We start from the raw sequence: 24,348 nt of genomic DNA, 5'->3' as shown, positions 1-24,348 counted from the left end.
TCACATGTGCAGAATTGTTGAGTCACATTCTTGAAGCTATGACATCTGTTGTACTTTGCTTGCATGACTGTAAATTTGATGACATTACATGCTTTGTATTAAATAGTGATGCACCAATGTTTTTTAACACCTGTATTAAATTATCACTTAAGACATAGGTAAACATATACTAACAGAAAAGAAAACAAACCATTTTAACATTTTCTATTTAAATACAATATATAGCACATATATTTTCTTTGCTACTATCATCAGTCCAACATTACAAAAAATGCTGAATTCCTGTCTTCCCTTACACCTCACTCCTCACCACATTATTATGCATGTATTGTTCCCACAGTTTTTATTTACTACTATGTAATTTGCTCCTTCCCTTTTCGAAACATCCCTCTTCCACTTATTTTTTCTCTTTTATAATATTCAATACCTCAAATACAGTTGGTGAGGACTTTGGTTTCCATTTTCTAGCAATTGCTTTTTTGGTGGCCAACAGCATTAAACTTAATAAGGTCTTCCTATGTCTAGCCAGTTGAGATCCTGTATCCCAGCTCAAAAGAATCATTTCCTTACTTACAGCCATTTGCTCACCCAATATTTTTGACAAGTACTCTGCAGGGATTTTTTAAAATCTGCCAGCTCATTACACTTTCAAAAACATATGTTCCTAGTTACCTCTTTCTTCACTATCACACCACCAACATTTGCTATCTACTTAAGGAATTATTTTTTTTAAGTCTGCTTGGGGTATAAAAATACCTGTGTGTTCCAAGCAAAGATCCTAAACCTTCTGGACTTGGCTGTACACTTGGGAGCCATACATATGTTTTCCCATTGTTTTCTTGTAAATTGCTTTTCCAGTCCCTCTTTTCAATCTTTTCTATGCTCCTCTGATTGATTCTTATAGTTGTCATGTAATATTTTATATGCCTTCCTAATTATAATGGACCCATGTTTATGGCAAATCTGGTACTGTTGTACACAATTGTGTTGTATGCATGATTTTCAAACAAAAGGGCCTTACACTAAAATTGCCAAAGATTCCAAAGACAACCACAAGGCATTCTATAGTTATGTCAAGAATCTAAACGGCAATGATCAGATCTGCTCTGAGCTAAAACAGAATGGCATTAAATATACTGATCCCAAGGATATTGCCAATATCCTGGCAGATCGATTCAGTGCCAACTTCACCCCCCTCTCACCCCCTAAATGGCCCATCTCAATACCGGAAGATTGCCAATTTCCGGTAATAACGGCCACACAGGTAAAAAACGCACTCTCCAAAGCTAAGAATACAGCATCCATGGGACCAGATGACATCCTGGGCTGTGTACTACATGAACTACAATATGAACTGGCACCTCACCTAAGTGTCATTTTTAATCATAGCCTCACCTCAGGTTTCATGCCCACTGAGTGGCGCAGAGCTGCAGTTATCCCACTCCACAAGGGGGATCCACCTTGGATCCCGGAAACTACCATCCCATCAGTCTGACAAGCCTTATCTGCAAGGCCATGGAGCGTATTATCATGGAACTTATAAACAAAGACATTGGCAACCTTCAAACACTGTACCCCACCCAGTTTGAGTTCGTGAAGGGACGATCTTGTCTCCTGAACCTGATTGACTTCTTTGAATCAGTCTCCAGAGCCATGGACGAGGGTAAGGTGGTCCACACAGCCTATCTAGACCTTGGCAAGGCCTTTGACACCATCCCCACTCTGGAATCATAGACAAACTTACTAAGCTGGGCATTAATCCCTATGTCACCCAATGGGTTGCTAACTGGCTTACTGATAGAACCCACACTGTAAAAGTAGCCGACTCCAAATCCAGCTCCAGACAAGTGACAAGTGGAGTATCTCAGGGTTCAGTCCTGGGACTGCTCTTGTTTGGCATCTACTTCTCTGAAGTGCAGGCCAACACTAAGGGACTCTGGATAACAAAGTTCGCAGATAACTGCAAACTGGGAGCCATTATTGAATCCCCAAATGATGTGGATACTCTACAAAAGGGCCTTACAGAAACAGATGCTTGGTGCTAGAGCCATGGGCTCAAGCTCAATGCCAAGAAATGTATAGTTATCCCCTTTGGGAAAAAACATGTACCCGTGAATTACCATATAGGTGGCAGTACACCAATCACTGAAAGTGTGATAAGAGACTTAGGGACACAGGTGGACAGTGGTCTCACCTTCGATAACCACATCGCCACAACAGTCAGGAAATCCTTCTATGTGGCACACCTCATCACTAAGGGCTTTTCATCCAGAAAAAAGGAGGTCATTGTCCCACTGTACTCATCCCTCATTAGACCCATTATAGAATACAACGCCCCATTTAGTATCTACCTCTCAAGACATCTGCAACAACTGGAAAGGCCGCAGAAATACCTCACTAAAAGAATCCCAGGCCTAAAGCAGATGCCCTACGCTGACTGCCTTAAAAAACTCCAGCTATACTCTGTCGCATATCGAATACTCAGAGGCGATCTCTGCTTAACATACAAGGCCATGTCAAACCCAGAGCTGTTGGACATGCTACACTTAAAGAAATCCCAATCCCTCAGAGCCACACGCTCCAGGGATCTAAACCTTGTCATCACAATAAACAAAACTTGCTGGAGGGATAGATTCCTGACCCAGAGACTCCCCAGACTCTGGAATAGATTGCCCATACATGTCAAGCAGAGTGCCTCTTTGGCCCTCTTCAAAAGGAACCTTGACGATTGGATGGGAGAAAGGAAATTCACCCCGGGGATCACGTCAGTCACCCTGCTAGACAGGGGACCAGGAAAGTAAATATTGTGGGAAGAAATAGCCAGGGAATTGTTATGGCTAGGCTTATATAGGCCCTAGGGCTAATAGCCTAGTACCAACCTATGAACCTATGAACATGTACTCACATATACATCATATATACATTCCTCATATACTGAGCCATATGTGCCAGTGCATAGCTGATTTTGTTCAGAACTTTGGCCATATGATGTGTTTTTACACACATTTACACACAGATGTTCGGCATACAACTACAGACATCATATTACATATACTCCTTATGCCTTACACACATGCTGCATGGTGGCTATTGTGTATAGATGCTCTGTAAACAAACAATCACATTCTAACATCCACATCATTGCTTGCACATATGGTATACCATGTAGTTGCATATATGCAGTCTACACTTCTCTCCAAACTTGAATCTGCCTACAACAAAGTGGCTAGATTTGCTGCAAACTTACCACCCAAATCTCACCACTGTCTGGCTCTCAAGCCACTACACTGGCTTGAGTTTCCAAACCACCTCAAATTTACCCAACTTCACACTATCCACTCCATTCTCAACAAACCTTCCTCTTGTCTAAGTCTGTCTTCACTAGTCTCCCTCTACACTCCCACTCGATCACTAAGGAGCTCAGATCAACATCTGCTACAAATTTACAAATCTAACAAATGTGCAGGACAGAACGTATACAGCTACTCTCCAGTCATCCTCTGGAACAAGTTTCCCTTGATTCTAAGAAGCCTACCCCAGACCCACACTTTCAAGATCTCTCTTAAGCACTACTTAGCCACCTCACAACTTTCCCCTGCAACCTCCCCCCTTGAACCTGGTACACATCTTGGACTATTCAGACCTCTCTCCCCCTCCCTTCATCAGCCTACTATCCATCTCATCCTCCCTCCCTACTACCAATCAACCCCCCTCTTCCCTTCATGCTTCCTTCCTGCCACCCTTTACCTTTATACCACAAGGCTTGCTCTCTCCTACCTACCTCTTGTCAGTAAGTAGATAACCTTTCCCAACTCTTCACAGGCTACCAATTTCATACTAGGACCCCTCACAATTGCTAATCCATAAACCTATCTACTCATAATCACCCCTCTACACTAACTTTGCAAACTCCCCCCAAATCCCACTGCTCCTACTCCCCCCGTACTTATCCTACTTACATCACCTTCAAGCCTCAACTACCCTCCATTTGCTCTGACTCCATTACAACACTAAGCTGCTATCTAACTGCATCTGTGTTAAACTCTCACTTGCCTTCCCTATTTAAATGCAATTAACAATCATAACTCTATTCATGTATTTAGCAAAATTTGTGTTCCACTATTTTTGCATTCTTCTGTTGTGTATTGTGTAAATAGCATGACTTTTTGTATTCTTCTACTGTACATTGGAGCTTTTCTCCTCGGGCCTTAGCTGAAAAAGGGCTCTGTCCCAGTTGGACTATCCCGGTCAACAAATGTCAAATAAATAAATAAATATGCACTTGTGTGTGATTTATAGCTGCACATATTTGTTACATTTGCACATGACAACTGCAGAGCTACTTTCCTGTAGCAACAGTTTAGGTTTCCATAAATAGCTGGTACTTGTTTGCACCAGACTTGACAGTACTGTAATACAGGTGTACATTACACTTGTGTATGTCAAGCACATGGTAAAACTAACCTTATTAGGCATACATGTACATAGTCCTGTCTATACGGTGTCGGACATGACACATCACAGTATTGATGCATAGTAAACATGTTGTTGCCACAGTAGGCCTATAACACCACATGTATAGTGCACAGATCCATATTACATACCATTGTGCATTTTGTACTGGTACAATTAGCTGCAGCATATCAGACCTAGTAGATGTGTACACTTGTGTTGTACATGCACTGGGCCTGATTAATGTCCATAAGATGGAACATGTGTTCTATCTTTTTGGTAGCATTTACTTCCAGAGTCCTGCATATATGCAGTGTTGGTGCTCTGATGCAGCAGGCAGATTTTGTTGCTACTTTAGCAGAACACTGCTATGTATGTCAGTGATTATCATACTTGCATTATTGCTTTTTAGCAAGATGTTTCCTTCCCATCTCTAGGGCTCCCATATGTGTGATCCTACATATGTCTGGATCTTTATTACATGTAGTCTTTGCCATTTGCTTACATGTCCAGAGCTCAATACTAGGGCATGTGTACAGTTGTTCATATGTGTGGTTGTGCATGTGCAGTGGTATCCCTTTTATACAGGTATTTCTCCACATGCTGTGCCACAGTTAGTAATTCCTGGACCCCTAGTTAGGTGCTCATGCACACAGCTGACAGCACTGCAGCAATGATTTATACATCGGTGCAATTGTTGGTGCAGTGGGTCATGAGTGTAGGTTGCACCCCTCCCTTGTTAGTGCTTTTTGGTGCCATCACATGCTCCCTTCCTATTTTATATACAGGTTTATTGTATGCCTGCTACATCTTGTTTCTTTGCTTTGCACCACCCTTCTTCTGTTTTGTGGTGCCCATTATGTTATGTGTTTCTTCCCAACCTAGTTCTCCATCACCATTTGCCAATAACTCACTAGTCCTACCCATGCCCCTCTGACCTTCCCATACCTTACTTTCCCTTCTTCCATGTCAGTCACTCCTCTTTACCCTTATTCATCTTTTACAGTCCTGTCTCCCCACTCCTCATGGTATGTGCATTGTATGCATTCCCCCACACATCCCACTCCCCCCGTTATTTTAAATACCATCATAGTGCTATGCTGTTGATGTAGTATGCAATATCACATCACCAAACATTTAAAAAAATTTTGTATGTCCTCAGTTATTAGACAGAATCCACAGCATTCTGATATTCTGCATACCTTATAAGCCCACAAAAATAACATATTACAGGTATGTACTTAGTCACATGCTATATATTTTAAACTGTGTAACTGTATGTGCAGCCTTTTTCATGCATGCAGCACATTTATATCACAGAAACACAGATATATTTATAATTTGCAATATATCTGTGTGCAACATTATATAAGTATAACATTTTTAAAGCAGACTGTGTGAAAACTGCATTCATGCCTTTTTAGTCTTTCTAATTTTAATAACTTATCTGAACTTCTGTATTGTACTTTGATGCTTAGCAAAGGTTGCTGACCTATATGCTAATCCTACACTAGATCACAGTTACATATTACATCACTTGGTAGGTTTCTTATACTGTAGGTGTGTAAGTCATTTGGGGTCTAGGAAAATGGAAATGAAAGTGGTTATCCTGCACTCTTATTACTGCAGTTTTACTATTTTTTTTTTTTTTTTTTTTATCCTTGGCTTATTAACGTTGTCGCCTCACAGTAAGACACTGTCCGGTTCGATTCTCAGCTAGACCGTCTTCTGCATGGAGACATGCGTGAATGGGTGTACCTTCATTGAAGGTTGTGCATCAGAGATGGCAACTCGGTACGTAAAAATCAACTGCCAATCATTAGCGGACCGGAGTTCCGCTGTGGCGATCCCTAACCGGGAAAAGCCGAATGACACAACAACATCCTTGGCTTATTGGAAACACACTTTTATTGTGTGGTTGTGGGCTGCACTTCAGTGGGGTTTTTCACCTTTCTGTACTATTGCACAAAACAGAATTATTATAGATGAGTAAAGTGGTGTAGGGATAAACCCCCTTCATGGGGGCTGCATGAGGGGTTGCCCCCTGAAAAAATGTAGTTTTTCTCTTTTTAGTACTTTTAAATTACTGTCTATGATGCAGAAAAATCAATGAAATGGAACAGCAGTAAACTGACAGAAAAAATCATGGTAAAGACAACAAAACAGTAAAATAAACCCACCCTGTCTACAATAGTTCTAAAGATGATAACACATTAGATTCATTTAGTCCAATACCAGCAGGTTATCATCTTAATGAGACATATTGGGAACATACCATAGAATAGCTGATACAAGGTGAATGTTTTACTATGGCCATTGTTCACTGTTTAGAGAACTACTGAGATCCATGACCTTGCTAAAGTGCCATTTTCAGAATACTGCAAAACTTGTTCTTGTATTAACACACATCATGTATGAAAATATATCTGTATATGACACCATAAATTAAGCCTGAGTATTGTGTTTTAACAGCTAAGATATAAATATGTAAAATAAGAAAGTGACCTTCAAACTTAAGAGATGACAGAGGTAGCAAATGAAGCATTCATAATCTAGAACAGATATCTGAAAAATAAGTACATACCTCATTGTATTTAGTATATTGGATATAGCTGGTTCAGTGGTCCAGGCCTTGGGTAAGTCAATGTAATTTCTGTAGGCAATAATCCGCAATTTTGTACCAATAGGAAGTGCATTGATCAGCTGTTGAAACTCACGAAGTTTATAACCCAAGACGTTTGCATACCCAATTTTCGTGATAACATCCCCTGCAAATATTTCAGTTAAACAGTTATAGTATTCATTTAGTACTTATACATTCAGTGTTCATTTCTTCTTTTCAAAAATAATAAAGACAAATTAGTGATGGTAATGTGGCATTTTTACTGTATTAGATGTGAGAAAGAGAAAGACAGAGAGAGAGAGAGAGAGAGAGAGAGAGAGAGAGAGAGAGAGAGAGAGAGAGAGAGAGAGAGAGAGACAGAGAGAGAGAGAGAGAGAGAGAGAGAGAGAGAGAGAGAGAGAGAGAGAGACAGAGAGAGAGAGAGAGAGAGAGAGAGAGAGCGGCTTTTTCAACATGCATGCTATGCAGGATGGTTTGTTGCCCCTTGTTCTACCAAATGACAGGTTTCACCAGCAGCCATGTCCATGTGAGAGTACAACTTTAAGTTGAAGTCAATAGTACATACATACTTTACAAAGGGAATATACCCTGGCTTCCTTCCAACTTTCCATTGTTAACCCATTTATTTAATGGACCTGTGGGCTGCCTGTACGAAGTCAAGTAGATATGAAAAAGTCAACAACAAAATCATGATTTTCAGTCATCACAAGCATTATTTTTCAGTTGGTTGGAAGAGGGGACTACATTGTCTGCTTAAGAGTCTCTACCTTGATTATATACTGTACTTTTATGGTGGTGATCACTTTGTATAGCTGCATTATTTTATTTTCAGCACAGATCTTTGCAGTTGGTGCTACTTGTAGGATGGTTCCAGGCAGTAAAATACCCAAACAAAGAACTCTGTTGGTGATTATGATAAGAACCCACAGAGAACCACCAAACCAGATCTTTCTGTGCTGCAAAAACTGATGTTTAGTGTGAAGTTTTCTACAAAGAGCGAACAGTGGACCCTGCAGTAATGTAATGTGTATCCTGCAGTGATACATTGTAATAGCACTGTGCAAACAGTGGACTCTACAATAATGTAACATGTCTCCTGCAGTGATACATTGTAATAGCACTGTGCAAACAGTGGACTCTACAATAATGTAACATGTCTCCTGCAGTGATACATTGTAATAGCACTGTGCAAACAGTGGACTCTACAATAATGTAACATGTATCCTGCAGTGATACATTGTAATAGCACTGTGCAAACAGTGGATTCTACAATAATGTAACATGTATCCTGCAGTGATACATTGTAATAGCAATGAGCAGAAATACATACTACTTTAGTGAAATGAACCTTGACTTTTTTACCTTGAGGCTTTGTTATTTATCATGACAGAAAACAAAGTAATTAGAAACTACTTTTAGAGACAGTGGGTTGTAAATGATATACCTGTCCTGACTGTAAACAATCATCTGTCTGGACAGTGTCTTCCTAGTGTATAACAATAAAGGCTGTTTACAAACATCTTTTTTGCACCTATACTCCGTGATGACAAGTGACAAATGAAAATACTGGTTTATAATATGGCTAAATATTAGCTTAAATATAAATAATTTATTAATGTGCTTACATCTATGCATGGTACATAAAATAAACATTGAAACATATGACACTGAAAATTGAATAATGTGGATAATACCTAGAATAGTAGATAATAAAATCAGATATCAGTAATTAAAAATGTAGTTAAATGTCATCGGAGTCCAAATTATTTAGCTGTAGAGAGATATGCCAGGTAGAAGAGAGATGACTTCATGTTCAACCCATGAGGTACACTCTTGCATCTTATGACAAAGTAGATTTCAGTGGTATAGCATCTGGTATGTCAAGTATCACAGCCTAGAGGTCACGAGCCGCATCCTTTAAAACTACTTAGAGCCAATGCATGGGTCAGTGGAGAGCATAGATCAGAGGAAGGGAATCAGTACCTCTTTTATACAGGAGGGACTCATGTCATGTAACCTAGCAATATGAAGAATGGAATCTTAAATGCTGCATGAGCGCATACAGGTGGGTAGTGCAGATTCCACAAATTAGATGCTATGATGATAGTGCATGGTCTGGTAAAAAAAAAAAAAGGCAGCAGAGTTCTATGCGAGCTGCAGGCATTCAGCTTTTGTCAGAAAGTTTTACAACACATTACTAGAATAGTCCAGGCATAATGTGATATCAAGGTTTGATTTGCCACAGGGAGGTCTTCAAATGGAATATGGTATTTATTCAGGATGTATTCTTAAGATGACAGGCAAACAGCCTTTAAAACAGTCATCACTTATAGGTTCATAGGTTCATAGGTAGGTACTTGGCTATTGGCCCTAGGGCCTATATAAGCCTAGCCAAAAAGGTACCCTGACTTTCGCCACCCAAGAAAATTATTTTCTTGTGCTTCTGTCGAGCAGAGTCACAGAGATGATCCCTGGGGTGAATTTCCTATTTCCCATCCAATCATCAAGATTTTTCTTGAAGAGTGCTAATGAGGAGCTTTGTTTGATATAGATAGGTAGCTTGTTCCAGAGTATGGGAAGTCTCTGGGACAGGAATCTATCCCTCCAGTATGTTCTGTTTATTGTAGTGACAAGGTTTAGGTACCTAGAGCGTGTAGCTCGGAGGGATTGGGATTTCTTTAAGTGGAGCATGTCCACCAGCTCTGGGTTTGACATAGCGTTGCATGTTAGGCAGAGATCACCTCAGAGTAGGCGATATGCGACGGAGTAAAGCTGGAGTTTTTTGAGATGGTCTGTGTATGGCATCTGTTTGAGGCCGGTAATCTTCTTTGTGAGGCATTTCTGCTGCCTTTCCAGTTATTGTAGATGTCTTGTGAGGTACATACCAAAAGGGGCATTGTACTCTATAATGGGTCTAATGAGTGACGAGTAGAGGGGAACAATGGCCTCTTTTTTCCTGGATGAGAAACCTTTTGTGATGAGGCGTGCCACATAGAAGGATTTCCTGACTACTGTGGTGATGTGATTATCAAAAGAGAGACTACTGTCCACCTGTGTCCTAAGGTCTTTTATCACACTTTCAGTGTTAAGTAGACTACGACCTATGTGGTAGCTCATGGGTACAGAGTTTTTACCAAAGGGGATGACAGTGCACTTTTTGGCATTGAGCTTGAGGCCATGGCTCTGACACCAGGCATCTGTCTCTGTGAGGCCCTTTTGTAGGATGTCCACATCATTAGGAGTTTCGATTATGGCTCCTAGTTTGCAGTCATCTACAAACTTCGTTAGCCTGTACTTCAGAAAAGTGGATACCAAATGGAGAGGACCCAGGACTGAACCCTCTGGTACTCCACTTGTCACTGGTCTGAAGTCAGATTTGGAATCTGCTACTTTCACAATATGGGTTCTGTCAGTGAGCCAGTTGGCAACTCATCTTGTGACATAAGGATTTATACCTAGTTTAGTGAGTTTATCTATAATTCCAGAGTGGGGGATGGTGTCAAAAGCCTTGGCGATATCTTGATAGGCTGTGTGAACCACCTTACCCTCGTCTACGGCTTTGGTGACTGCTTCAAAGAAGTCTATCAGATTTAGGAGACATGATCTGCCTTTTACAAACCTGAACTGGGTGGGGTCCAGAGTTTGGAGATTACCAGTATCTTTGTGTATAAGATCCATGATGATAAGTTCCATGGCCTTGCAGACCAGGCTTGTTAGGCTAATGGGCCGGTAGTTTCTGGGGTCTGTGATGGCTCCCCCTTTGTGGAGTGGGATAACCATTGCTGTGCGCCATTCAGTGGGCACAAAGCCTGAGGTGAGGCTATGACTGAACATGGTGCTTAGGTGGGGTGCCAGTTCATTCTGCAGTTCATGTAGAACACAGCCTAGGATGTTGTCAGGTCCCATGGATGCTGTGTTCTTGGCTTTGGAGAGTGTGGTTTGTACCTGTGCAGCCATGATTACAGGAACTTTGCATTCTTCCGGTATAGAGATGGGCCCTTTAGGGGGTGATTGTGGGGGTAAAGTTAGCACTGAACCTATCTACCAGGATGTTGGCAATATCAGTTGGTTCTATATATTTAGTACCATTGTGCTGTAACTCAGAGCAGATCTGAGATTTGCCATTGAGATTCTTGACATAGCTATAGAATGCTTTGTGGTTGTCTTTAGAATCACTGACAATTTTGTTTTCATAACTAGCTTTGGAGGATTTTATGAAGGATCTCAGCTTCTTACTGAGGCTGACCAGGGAGTTCCTCCAATCATGGGATTTTGCTCTTTTTTGCAACAGTTTCTTTCTTCTGTTGTAGAGTTTGTTTATGGCAGGGGACTACCAGATTGGCTTCCTTTTTTTGGAGGCTAGCATCTTGGTTCTGTTAGGGATAGCATGATCCATGCACTTGTGTAAGTGCTTATAAAGGGCATTTGTGTAGGATTCAGCAGTTGTACCTCTATTGTCCATTTGCATGGGTGTTGTGAAGTTTGCCACTTCTGTCTTAAGAAGCGTGAAGTTGGCTTTGGAGAAATATTTTATGGTGGTTTCCCTAATGGGGGGTGGGGGCAGAATGTGGATGTCTAGGGTGATTAGCTTGTGGTCGGATCTGACCAATGAGGAATTGACCTCTGGTGTGGAACACCAGTCGCCCATGTTGGTAATGACCAGGTCGAGGATATTGCTGCCTCTGGTGGGGGTGTGGATAAGTTAATCCAAGGCATTGGAATTTATGAATTCCAGAAAACGTTGAGCAAAAGAGTTGGTACATGAGTAGTTTTACCAGTTAATGGTGGGGTAGCTGAAATTGCCCATTATTAGGGTGTTGGGTTGTACCCTAATATTTTCCAGTGTATCAAGAAATGAGGAGTGGGAATCTTGGGGTATGGTGGGGGATCTGTAGCAAGTTACAATTTGGATTGCGGTCTTGCCCAAAGTTAGTTGCACTTGGATAATCTCAGATGCATTATGCTGAGCAACTAGCCTGGAGGTGTAGATATCCTTAATGAATATGGACACGTCCCTGCCTTTAGTGTTTCAGTCCAGGTTAGATGGCCGAAAGGTGTGGTATGAATTATAGCCTGGTAATGCAGGGTTGCTCTCTGGAGCCTTGAACCAGGTCTCTGTCACTGCACAGATGTCGATGTTCTCCATTTTAAGGAGTGCCTCGAGTGAATGCATTTTGAGGTTCAGAATTCTAGCATTGAGTAGCATTACCCTCAGATTTTGCTTGCTTGTACCTGTTAAAGTGGTGAAGTTGTCATTTGAACCCTGCCTAAAAAAGGCACTATAGGGGTGGCAAGAGCCTTAGCCAGTATCTGGAATCTCAAGGGTGACAGGTGCAGGCCATCTCTGGCAAAGCATTGTGGTCTGTCAATCATGTCAACCCCGGCAAACAGATACTGGATCCCCTTAGAATGACACTAGAAGCTTAGCCAATTGTTGAAGTCAATCATTTTGTCCTTGTACTATGGTATCATTCTGGGTGATGGCAGGATGCTACTCAGGGCTAGGGTCATACCTGTCTGGGCTACAAGATTGGAGAGCTCCTCCATGTCTGTTTTCATGTAGTTTAGGGAGGTACATCTCAGGTCATTCACACCAACATGGACAATGACAGAGCCATATTTCTACTTGTTGTGGAGTGACCTGAGTGCGTGCATTATGTGGCAGATCCTGGCACCTGACAGGCAGCTGACAGTAACTTTCTCCTTGTTTAGCCTGGTGAGTGGAACATCAGTGTGCCTGACTATAGAGTCACATATGACTAGAGTGTTGGGTACATTGTTATGCCTTATGGGCTGTGGTTGAGTGGCAGACTGAGTTTGTGGGCTATGTGTCATTTGGGTTGTGTTTGGGGGTGGAGGTTGCTTGCGTTTCTGCTTTGGAGGTCTCTGTTGCTTGAGCAGATTTTTATTGAGAGCCTCCATGAATGTAGGTGTGTGTTTCATGTTTCTATGCTGTCTGAAAATTGCATCTTCTCACTGGGGATCACTCTGTTGCTGCAGACCTTTGACACAAGTGCAGGTGGGTCTTTAATAAAACATCAGGTCTTTAAAAATCCGTACTCATAATATTGCAACTAAAAAAAAACTCACAACAATGCAACCACATAATGCCAACATGTAATACTATCCACAAAACTCATATAACATGCAGTTTTGCAGGAGTTTACATCCTGCAAAGTGGGAGCTCTGTTCTCATGCTCCCAATCTCCAACTATACTATTTCCAGGGTCAGACAGACTTGGAGAAGAGAAAAAGTAATTAAAAAATCACCTTTTCTTCTTACTCTTAAGTTACTCAACCTCAAAAGTGGCATTAAAAAGAGGGTCAGCAAAGTTGCAGCCGATTCAGTTGAATGTCAATAATACAAGACTTTACATAAATTTACTCAGTATATTTTAAATTTTGATAAAACATTGCACAACAAATCATTATGTTCAAAATCCAGCCTGTCTCCCCAGAAATAACGTAACATTTCTAATATGGAGCTGCTAAGGTCCACAAAGTGACATGGATAGCTAAAGCCTCTTACTTGGAAGTGTTGAGCTCCAAGCAATTGTTCTGTCTTGAATGATGGCTTGAGTATGGCTTGTCTACCAAGGAATCATTCATCACCATGTGCTTCTCAGCAAAGGAGAGGCAAAGCTGAGTACCACCTGTGTAACAATGTTACCAGAAACATTTCTCATTAATGAGGTCTCTAAATTACAGCACATATTCATAGAACAAAACTGGACCCCAAAACAGAACCATGCAGTGCCCACATTTTAGAGGGCAGGAAAAAGAAGGCATCACTCCTGGATACATGCTAACTGGTAACAGGCAAACCAATAATGGACAATTCAGGAAATTCCACAGTAGGACCAAAATAATTCTAAAAGGATAAAATGATCCACCACGTCAAATGTCATAGAGAGAGATAAGGGAAGATCAGAAGAGAAAGAGATAATTTGTGACTCTAGAGATGGTTGTTTTTATGCTATCAGTCAGGAAATGAGATTAAAAATGGTCCAGGAGACTCATTTTTCAAGGAGGATTCAAATCATATGCAATCTGCCTTTCTGATGACTTGATCAATAGACTGAAAGTTCAAAATGAGATGTTAATTACCAAGAAAATTGTGATTTTTTTTAGAAGATGTCTTCATGGGCTGGGTCACTAAAGCATCCTTAAATGATGATAGAAAAATGCAGATCCTCAAAGTTGCCTTAATGATCTGATAAAGAGCTGGACCCAGGAGCAACTGGTAAATCCATTTTAAGTTATCTCCTAGAAGGATATTTTTCCTCCTTAAGGAATGAAGATCATAATCAAAGCAGGGCTCTTGTAACACCCACAGAGATGAGGCACACCGGATGTTGTCATTCAACTCACAGGCACTCTTGTCAGCAGCCTTCTCATTGCAAACTATTTAAGACAGTGTGCACACACCTGGAGGAGATACGTCCAATGGACATCAATGCAGAACATGTGGAGTCACTGGAAAATGGAACAGTATGCATTACTGTTGATCATCACAATCATCAGCATCATCCCATTTTTTCCATATTACATGGGAACAGGCTGTCACATCAATTTCCATCACCTCTTTTGATTCAGAGCCACTCTCACCTTCAACAGTCATGCCTGACTGTCACAACTCTTCTCTCACGCAATCCATCTATCTCTTGACTGAAATGCCTTCAGTTTTTCTTGCCATCTTCCTGTCTCTCAAATCTGCTTTACTGAATCAACTCCTCCTTTCTTACTCAAGACCAAGACACTGTAATCTGCTCTGCTTGACTTTCCTTGCAAATGAGCATTTGGCTTCAGCTCTGATGCCCTCATTTCTTCATCTGTCCCACAGTGTCACCGTGTGCATTCCACTACTCATCTTAGGCCCTTCATCTCCATCATCTCGAGCTTCTAGAACCACTCTTGGGTTTCTGTACCATAAAGAAGCACTGACTACACCACTGTTTTATACTTCTTTAGTATTCTTGTCATATACTACCCCTAATGCATTTCAGCACCTCCTGTTGCATCATTGACCTCTTAATTTACATTTTCTGTCTCATTCATACATCCCAGATACCTGAAGCTGTTAACCTGTTCCACTATTTTCCCTTCTATCTCACTTTCCACCTTCTTCTGATTTTCCCATTTGCCATGACCTCATCTGAGCTTATAACTTTCCTGGCATTTCTTTAGTGCACTTTGTATTTCTTGTACTGTAAGTTTTTCTTCCTATTTCATTGTTGATTGTGCATGGGGCACTGGGGTTTTCTTTATTCAGAAGCTTCTTGAAGTACTCCTTCCATCTGCCCCTAAAGTTCTCTGGAATGACAAGCAGATTATTGCTGGTATCCGTATGAATGGCTTCTGATAACTATCTTTTTATCTTTCTATTGTTCCCTTGCAGTCTGGTAGAACTTCTTTGTGCCATCTGCTGAGACATTTTCCAGAATTTGGTAGTTTCTTTGATGTGTTTCTCTTTGCCATTGTGACTGCTCTCTTGACCTCAGCCAAACAGTATTCCCTCTTAGCCTGGCCTGTCTTTTCTGACTCACACTTCTTCCTGCACTCCTTCATTCTTTTGATAACTTCCCTGACTTTTACATTCTGTTACAATATTTTCTTTTGTACCTTATTTCCATACTTGGCTTGGCCACATATATGTTCTATCAGCACATGCTGTTTTGAGATGGTAACATTCTTCTTCTTTGGCTCCACCCATTTCTTCATCTTCATGTGGTGTTACAGACCTGCGCATTTATCTGAATTCCAGTGTTTTCACTCCAGTCAACTTCCAGGTCTTCAGACTACTTACTGTTAACTTTAAAACCTTCGTTGTCCATTGCTTGCTGCTTATTGTACGCACCAGTGGTTTATGCTGGGGATCAACCATTTCACTGGGGATGACTTTGCAATCTCTGATTTGACCCCACTTGGTTTAATTACTGTGAGGAGTCTACCTGCATTGCATGCTGTCCACTCTTGCATGTGATCTTGTGACTATCTCTTTTGGTGAACCACGTGTTTGTCACCATTAAGCTGTGCACCCGCCAGAAGTCTAGAACGTCTTCTCCTTCATTATTTCAACTGCACCAGCCATGTGGACCCAAGCAGTCCTCATATCTTGTTTTGCCAGTCCCAATATGAACATTCAGGTTCCCTATTATTAAAACCAACACATTTTATGCTGCTTTATCTGGTAGGTCCTGCAGTTGCTACTGGTTCGCCCTCTTTTCCTCACCACTGCAGCCCTGCTGTGAGACATAGACTGAGATAATGACGACAGCCCTTTGTTTACAATGAATATTTTGAATGGGTTCAACAGAGAATGAAATTTAAACAAACTTTTTAGCCTCCATCTGGAACTCATCATCGTTTGCCTCTTAATTGGCCAGTACTGTTCAACACAGCAGAGTTCGTAAGTTTCTGTCTTTCTCAGCTGAATAGGGAAAACAAAAATATATTTATAGCACATTCATTGAAGAGCATAATTCAAACAGTCCTTATTTACCTTATTTTTAAATACTCCCAACCCCGTCTTCATTTTGTAGCCTTACTGTCACGGTGTCAAGTCGCAGTCCTTCTACTCTTCATACTGACAGTTTTTGTTGCAGTTCTCAGTCTAACTAACCATCTTGTACTTACTTCATGTCACTGCTGCTAAAGGAGGGTCTCAGTCAAGGGACACTTTTAATCCCACTTATCTTCCACTTCCCAAAATATATCTGCATCTCTCAATTCACCTGTGTCCTTTTCCTTTGGTTCACCTGTGTCTGTTGAACTAGTAATTGCTTTATTTTTTATTATTTCAGTCTGGATTGCTGTACATAAAAAAAATAATAATAACATTACAGGAAATGACAACTTAAATTTAAGTCCTTTGTGTTTACTGTCCTTTATAACACCTACAAAGAATGGCTCCTTAAAGTCAGTTGTGAATAGTCTTGCTCCATGAACACCACTTCCTTTGCACCACCATTTTTTCTACCTGGTTGCCACAATTTCCACAATACTTGTGTTCTCTTATAACAAGTCAAATACTCAGTCAATATTTTGCCTGGCCTTTTCATTCTCCCCATATCTACTTCCTCTTTCAGACAGTGACAGGTGTTTTAGTGATGCAACAGCTGAAAAATCCTTGGAGAAACCAATCGATTCCGCCACTATGTTTCACAGAAAGCTCAACAGGCTACTTCTCTCCTCTATCTCCAAACCTCAATGCAACATTAAATTCTTCTTTTCTTCTTTGTTCTCCAACTCAGTAAGATGGATCATTATTTGTTCCAGTCCTTTAACTATCCTTGGAACTTTTCTCCAACTCAGTAAGATGGATCATTATTTGTTCCAGTCCTTTAACTATCCTTGGAACTTTTCTCCAACTCAGTAAGATGGATCACTATTTGTTCCAGTCCTTTAACTATCCTTGGAACTTTTCTCCAACTCAGTAAGATGGATCATTATTTGTTCCAGTCCTTTAACTATCCTTGGAACTTTTCTCCAACTCAGTAAGATGGATCATTATTTGTTCCAGTCCTTTAACTATCCTTGGAACTTTTCTCCAACTCAGTAAGATGGATCATTATTTGTTCCAGTCCTTTAACTATCCTTGGAACTTTTCTCCAACTCAGTAAGATGGATCATTATTTGTTCCAGTCCTTTAACTATCCTTGGAACTTTTCTCCAACTCAGTAAGATGGATCATTATTTGTTCCAGTCCTTTAACTATCCTTGGAACTTTTCTCCAACTCAGTAAGATGGATCATTATTTGTTCCAGTCCTTTAACTATCCTTGGAACTTTTCTCCAACTCAGTAAGATGGATCATTATTTGTTCCAGTCCTTTAACTATCCTTGGAACTTTTCTCCAACTCAGTAAGATGGATCATTATTTGTTCCAGTCCTTTAACTATCCTTGGAACTTTTCTCCAACTCAGTAAGATGGATCATTATTTGTTCCAGGCCTTTAACTATCCTTGGAACTTTTCTCCAACTCAGTAAGATGGATCATTATTTGTTCCAGTCCTTTAACTATCCTTGGAACTTTTCCCCAACTCAGTAAGATGGATCATTATTTGTTCCAGTCCTTTAACTATCCTTGGAACTTTTCTCCAACTCAGTAAGATGGATCATTATCTGTTCCAGTCCTTTAACTATCCTTGGAACTTTGACCAAAATCTCTACCATGCATTGTCTAGGGGTCTCCATCACCTCCTATTTGCATTGCTGACATTTGACATCATTTGTAGCGGCAGTTCTGATCCTTTTCCTGTAAACATCAAATATTCCTATAAAGTTTCACAACTTGATTTATATTGCCTCCAAACTATTAGTCACCTCACTTATGTTCAGATTCAGCACTATTTCAGTCTCCCTGGGTGGAAAACTCTAAACATCACGGTGACGCATTTCTAAGTCAGTAACTCAAATCTCCTAGAAATACTCCTTTGCCACAACACAATCCCTTCCGTCAATTACTAATTGGTAGTCAATATCTTCCCCCCTCCTGTCTATAAAAAATTGTGTCAAATTAACAGCTACTATTTAAAGTTTTATATTAAGCCTTGAATGCAGCATCACCTGAAAAAGCCTACCCTCAAAAAGCACCAAGCATTTATTTCTGAAGGAAGTTAATGGCTGATTTCTTCTGATTATTACAGAGAAGTATATTCCATATTCTTGGAAGGCATTATGCAATGTGTCTGTTATATTTTTCTGTTACCGATATTTAATTTTAGTATTATTTTTTTCCATTTAGTGTTAGTGTCCCCAGCAGTAAATTCCAGGCATAGATGCTCAGAGAGAGCCAGATCAGATATTGCCTTATACACCAAACAGAGGTCACCTCTAAGTAACCTATTGTAAACAGAACATATTAACAGTTCCTGATATCTGTCTCAATCATTAAAAGTTTCCAGTCTTGTGATTTTTCTGATAAGGAATCACTATGCTTTTTCAACTTGTTTCAGTTGGCTTATTTGAAAGTTACAAATTGCAGCAGTGTATTGAATAATCGGTCAAACCAGTGTGGTATAAAGTGGGACAATAATTTTGCAGGAGTGACTAGATATGCCCTTTAGAATGTCAGCCATTAGTTATGACTTCATGCAGCAAAATGCAGCAAAAGGAGTGTTTGTAAAAAACAGAGGAGAAGGTTGACTTTCACCATGGGAACTGCTCAGAGCTACGCTTATTATGTTTAGGAACAGCTATGGATATGAAGAAAAAAATTACGCATTTTGTACAAGCTGAAATACAGGGCAAGTGGCTGTACTGATCAAGGAAATGGAAACATAGGCAAACAAAGGCATGTTCTGGCTGCTGCATCACTGAGCAGACTAAAAGTTCTAGAAAATTTATTTTGATTGAATGACTTTCGTCTGGTGTGACTCAACAAAAATACCAGGTGAGATGGAAAGCCTCCTTTTCAACACCATCAGATAGCTTATAAATAAGATCATTGACTATAAATAAGATCGTTGATTATAAATAAGATCATTGATTATAAATAAAATTATTGATTAGCAATAAGATCATTGATTATAAATAAGATTATTGATGATACTGATGAAATTCATGGAAAAAATGAAAAAAAAAACACACTTGCAGATGTTTTTCCAGGGTAAATAAATAGAAACTGAAAAATGTGCAGAGATGTCTCTTGTAATGACAATTGAATGGAACTACAGGGTTCACTTTAAATCTGACCAAAATATATTTTTGGGTCAGAGATGATGATACCACTTAGGATTAGCTATGTGTAGTACTGAGCATTGCTTTCAAGATTCTTGTTGTAGTTAGAGAAGGTCTTATTACCTTCTTTGGAAGAGATTGCAATAACCACTTCATACTTGAGTTTGCAACATTTGATCTTATTCCTAAACTCTTTGCAGACCCTTTTTGTGATCACATGTAGAAAGTGGTAATTTGAGTTTATTCCTTAGTAAAAGATCTTTTTTTATTTTATTATGGTTTGTTGATTGTGAGGTTACACCATAGGGATTTATTCTTAAATTTGCCATCGTTTGACATAGATATACCAAGCTTCAATAGCAGCATTAAGGTGGGAGTAAATGTCAGTGTTATAAGTGGTGTCTTTTGCTATAGAGTACCCAGGGTATAGCTTTTTAATTTCCCTAGGTCATGAGAGAGTGCTAGATGGTTGGCCTTAGAGAAATCCCTGCTGCAGTGATGTTGGATGCAGTCTTATGTTGGGTTTTTAGGAAAAAAAAATATGATGGCCTCTGGTCTGATTTGATCATAAAGGAGAAGCGTCTGGGTGAGGAACAGCAGTACTTAACGTGAGACAAATACATAACTCAAAGGCTGTTTACACTAGTGTGCTCAGTATGCTGTACAAACACTCAGAGCCCCCCAAAAACACACCTGCAGTATACTCAGGGATCAGTTTTTAATCCATTTCTATTTTCCAGTATTTATTATCAGAATGCAATAATGCTCTTATTAATTCTATGGTGACTCTTCTCTAGTCTCCCAGAATAATTCCCACAAATCTTCACAGAAAATTAGACAAAATGAACCCAGAAGCAGTTCTGCACACTGGTCTTGTTTTCACTACATTAAAAACAAAACTTATTTGGCTTCAAAACCATTCCAGCTGGCAGAATGCTTTTCAACCCAAAGAGCATAGTTGCTGCTCACAGCATCTGACATCCAGATTGCCTAACAGGACATGACCTTAACTAATTAAGTTCAGCTGTCTGCTTCCAAGAAAGATCAGCAGTCAGTGTGGTTGGTACACATGGCAAGGCAGCACCTTACAAAGTCAAAGGAAGAGTTGTCTAGATAGTATTGTTATTTAAACTATTGCAGTATACTTCTCACAAAGGCTCAACAAGAAATCATGTACAAGTGTATCCAGGTCAATAGTTCAATGGTATGATATGGTATGGTATGGCATGAAAGGTACACTGTAATGCCATATATCATAGTAAAGTATGGTATGACATGGTGTAGCATTATTTGTATAATATGGTATGGATGTAGTGTGGGATTGGTTTGATATGATACTCTATGGTATGTTTGATATGACAAGATATATGGTATAGTATGGTATATTATGGTGTGTGGTGTGTTATGTTATGTTATGGTGTGATGTGGTATGGTATAGCAAAGTACAGTGTGGTACAGGATGGTGTAGTTTGATGTACATTTTGATAAGTCATGCTACAGTGTGGTATGGCATGGTATGCTATATGGCACAGTACGGTGTGGCAGGGTACAGTACAGTACAGTATAGTATGGTATGGTGTGGTATGCAGCAGATGCTTTTACTTATGGCCTTTGGTAAATAGGGATGGCTCTCAGCTTCAAGCTAACCAATGTATAGCTCCTCGTTGAGCATGTGAAAGTCTGTCAAGGACTCCCATCCTCAGTTAAGGTATATACTAAGTTAGCAACCACTTCTCCGAGGAGCATCAGGTGTCCATGCCTAGAACAATGTCACAAAGTGCAAAATACTTTCTTTTTTTGTTTGTTTATTTGATTTTTCCATATAATGCCAACTGAAAACTTCAGTCAGGGAAATGACATTTGATGTAAATAACATCTGGGAAACATACTGCATCCATAATAAGTAATAAAAGCAAACTCATAAATGTGTGTGTTTGAGTTTGTGCATGTATATGTGTATGACAGCATACATGACTGTGTAGCATGTTATTGCAGCTTAGAGATGTGAAGATGAATTATGACCATTATTTACAACTGGCACTCCTAGTCAGATTTCTGAAGCTGAAAAAATATTATGGTAAAAAGGACTGAGCATACTTCACCTACAACACAGATAGTGGGAAAATTCTGACATGTGAATGTGTGACATGGAACAGACTGAAACAATTTTCTGAATTTTTACCTGGAATTAGTTTTCCATTTCTGGCTGCAGGGCTATAGTCGATTAGCTTCAGAATCTGAAGAAATGGTCCATTCTCAATTATTGCTAGTCCAATTCCTTTGGGTTCTTTGTACAGAGTTGCTTCTATTGTGGTGCTCATGTCATGTTCACACATGTCTTCCAACATTTCTTTAATACAGAATTAGAACCATTTACTGTACGGCTTATATGTGCAATTCCAAAACACATTTATTTATGTCTTTTATATAGTGATAAATGAAAAAATGTGGAAGTCTGCATTTTGACTACTTAAGTTTTCTTACAACTTTTATGTCATATGCATATGAGGGTGGAAGTGAGAATATGGCTTCTGCTCAAACATCTTCCAGTAGCCACTCATACCCCACCAAGGCAGCAGTATTCTTCATGTATTATGGTCATACCGTACCAAGGCAGCAGTATTCTTCATGTGTTATGGTCATACCATACCAAGACAGCAGTATTCTTCATGTATTTTGAATATTCTAGAATCAGGAAGCAGTTTCTTCCTGGGGCCCAAGATACAGAAATACTTACATATTTGTGAAGGAAATAACTAGAAGTCCGGCTATTTGCTGTCAGAAAAGCTGACAGTGCAACAAAATCGACATTACTTCTGCAGCAGTCACACAGGTGTCACTCAAGTCCAGAGAACAACCTAGCTGTAGTGTCTGAATAGTCAATAAAGAGAGCACAGGCACAGGAGATGTGATCTAAATTCATTGAGGTCTAAATACCCCAGTACAGCACCCCTTTTCTAAGTGTATTCTACTCTGAGAGTGTGTGTGTGTGCATGTGCATGTGTGTGCGTGTGTGTATGTGTATGTATATGTATGAATGTGGTATGATTCAATGAACAACAGCCCCATCTAACCACAAAATATCAGTTGTTTTTAGAGTGAAAAAGAAAATATCAACAAAAACTACCCCCAAATTGTTGTTAATTTATTTATTTTTTTGCAGAGGCAAGTCCCCTGCACCCTTTTAATACACACACACACACACACACACACATATATATATATATATATATATATATATATATATATATGGTTCCCTATCAGAAGCCTGGAACACTATAAGCCTGAAAATCAAAATCCTGAAAACTATAGACTGAAAATTCAAAATCCTGAAAGCCCAAAATCCTGAAACACAAAATCCTGAAAACACAAATAATGCTAATATGTCACTATAAAGACACTAATATCTACCAACTGACCCTGACCCTAACCCTAACCCTAAGGTCCGTCACTATCGCACACTCACCTGACCTGCGCCCTAACCCTAACTCACTTAAACCGCCCCTAACCCCAATATTTGTCACTATTGCATACATGCCTAACCTGCGCCTTAACCCTAACTCACTTAAACCGCCCCTAACCCTAACATAAAACCAACCGCACACTTACCTGAACCCAACGCATGACCCAACACCACAGGGCTAACAATAGCAAAGCCACAATGACGTCAGTATGTCCATTTTGTGTTTTCAGGATTTTGGGCTTTCAGGATTTTGAATTTTCAGTCTATAGTTTTCAGGATTTTGATTTTCAGGCTTATAGTGTTTCAGGCTTCTGGTAGGGAACCATATATATATATATATATATATATATATATATAGATATATATATAGATATATATATATATATTTACACACACACATACACATGCGCACACAACTCTGTGATCTCAGAACAGTGGGGAAAGGGAAAATTCCCACTCCCTACTGTACTACAACCTCCCACATATTAATTAAAAACATTTGATATGAATATTGGAAGAACTGCATGGTTCCATAAATATATGTAGTTGGTGTTTATTGAATGCTCTATTTATTGAAAGGAAAAACAGCTGTCTTGTGTTATTGAAAATCATCTGGTAGCACTATCTGGCAGTTTTTTTCTGAGTGGGATCATGGTACAGGGGGGATATGAGAATATGACCTTTCATCAATGTAATGCAATCTCAGATTTGATATGTACATAATAAACAGGGGTGTGCCCACACAGAGTGAAGTGAGGCTTGCCCATCTGCAAAAAAAAAAAAAAAAAAAAAAACACAAAAAAAGCAAATGTTTATTCCCTCTTGTTTCTGCTTTGATATGTTGCTGTTTGAGCATTTGCGCTTAGTCAGGTGCCTGTTCATTATTAATGTCAACATGAAAAAATTGAAAAGAAAAATACTGACACATGAGTCTGCATGTTCCAAGGTATAACTTTAGAGAATGCAACAATAGCATGCCACTATTTGCAGGGGGGTTAAACCCCCTGCACCCCCCACCCCTTGATAATTATATATACTAATGCTGAGATGTCCTAATATCAGAAAGGACATATTCCCCAACCCTGGGGATGGTGCGACCTCACACATCTGTTGTAAATATGTCACAACCT

General features: G+C 39.7%; 1 protein-coding gene across 1 annotated transcript in view; it reads right to left on the bottom strand.

Annotated features, from left to right (window-relative positions):
- The window catches only part of PDZD9 (PDZ domain containing 9), a 57,338-nt gene extending 35,235 nt beyond the window's left edge, over positions 1–22,103 (bottom strand). Inside the window, exons 1-2 of the mRNA XM_044088933.1 lie at positions 21,938–22,103; positions 7,037–7,220 (exon numbers count right to left, since the gene is read on the bottom strand). Coding sequence (XP_043944868.1) covers positions 7,037–7,220; positions 21,938–22,103 — 350 coding nt within the window. The remainder of the gene's footprint in view (positions 1–7,036; positions 7,221–21,937) is intronic.
- Between the last annotated feature and the right edge of the window lie 2,245 nt (positions 22,104–24,348).

This window comes from Protopterus annectens, chromosome 12.part0 (assembly GCF_019279795.1).
Source record: "Protopterus annectens isolate FY-2018-M chromosome 12.part0, PAN1.0, whole genome shotgun sequence".
NCBI lineage: Eukaryota > Metazoa > Chordata > Ceratodontiformes > Protopteridae > Protopterus > Protopterus annectens.
The sequence above is the reverse complement of the archived record's forward strand: the minus strand, read 5'-3'. Positions and strand labels throughout refer to the sequence as shown.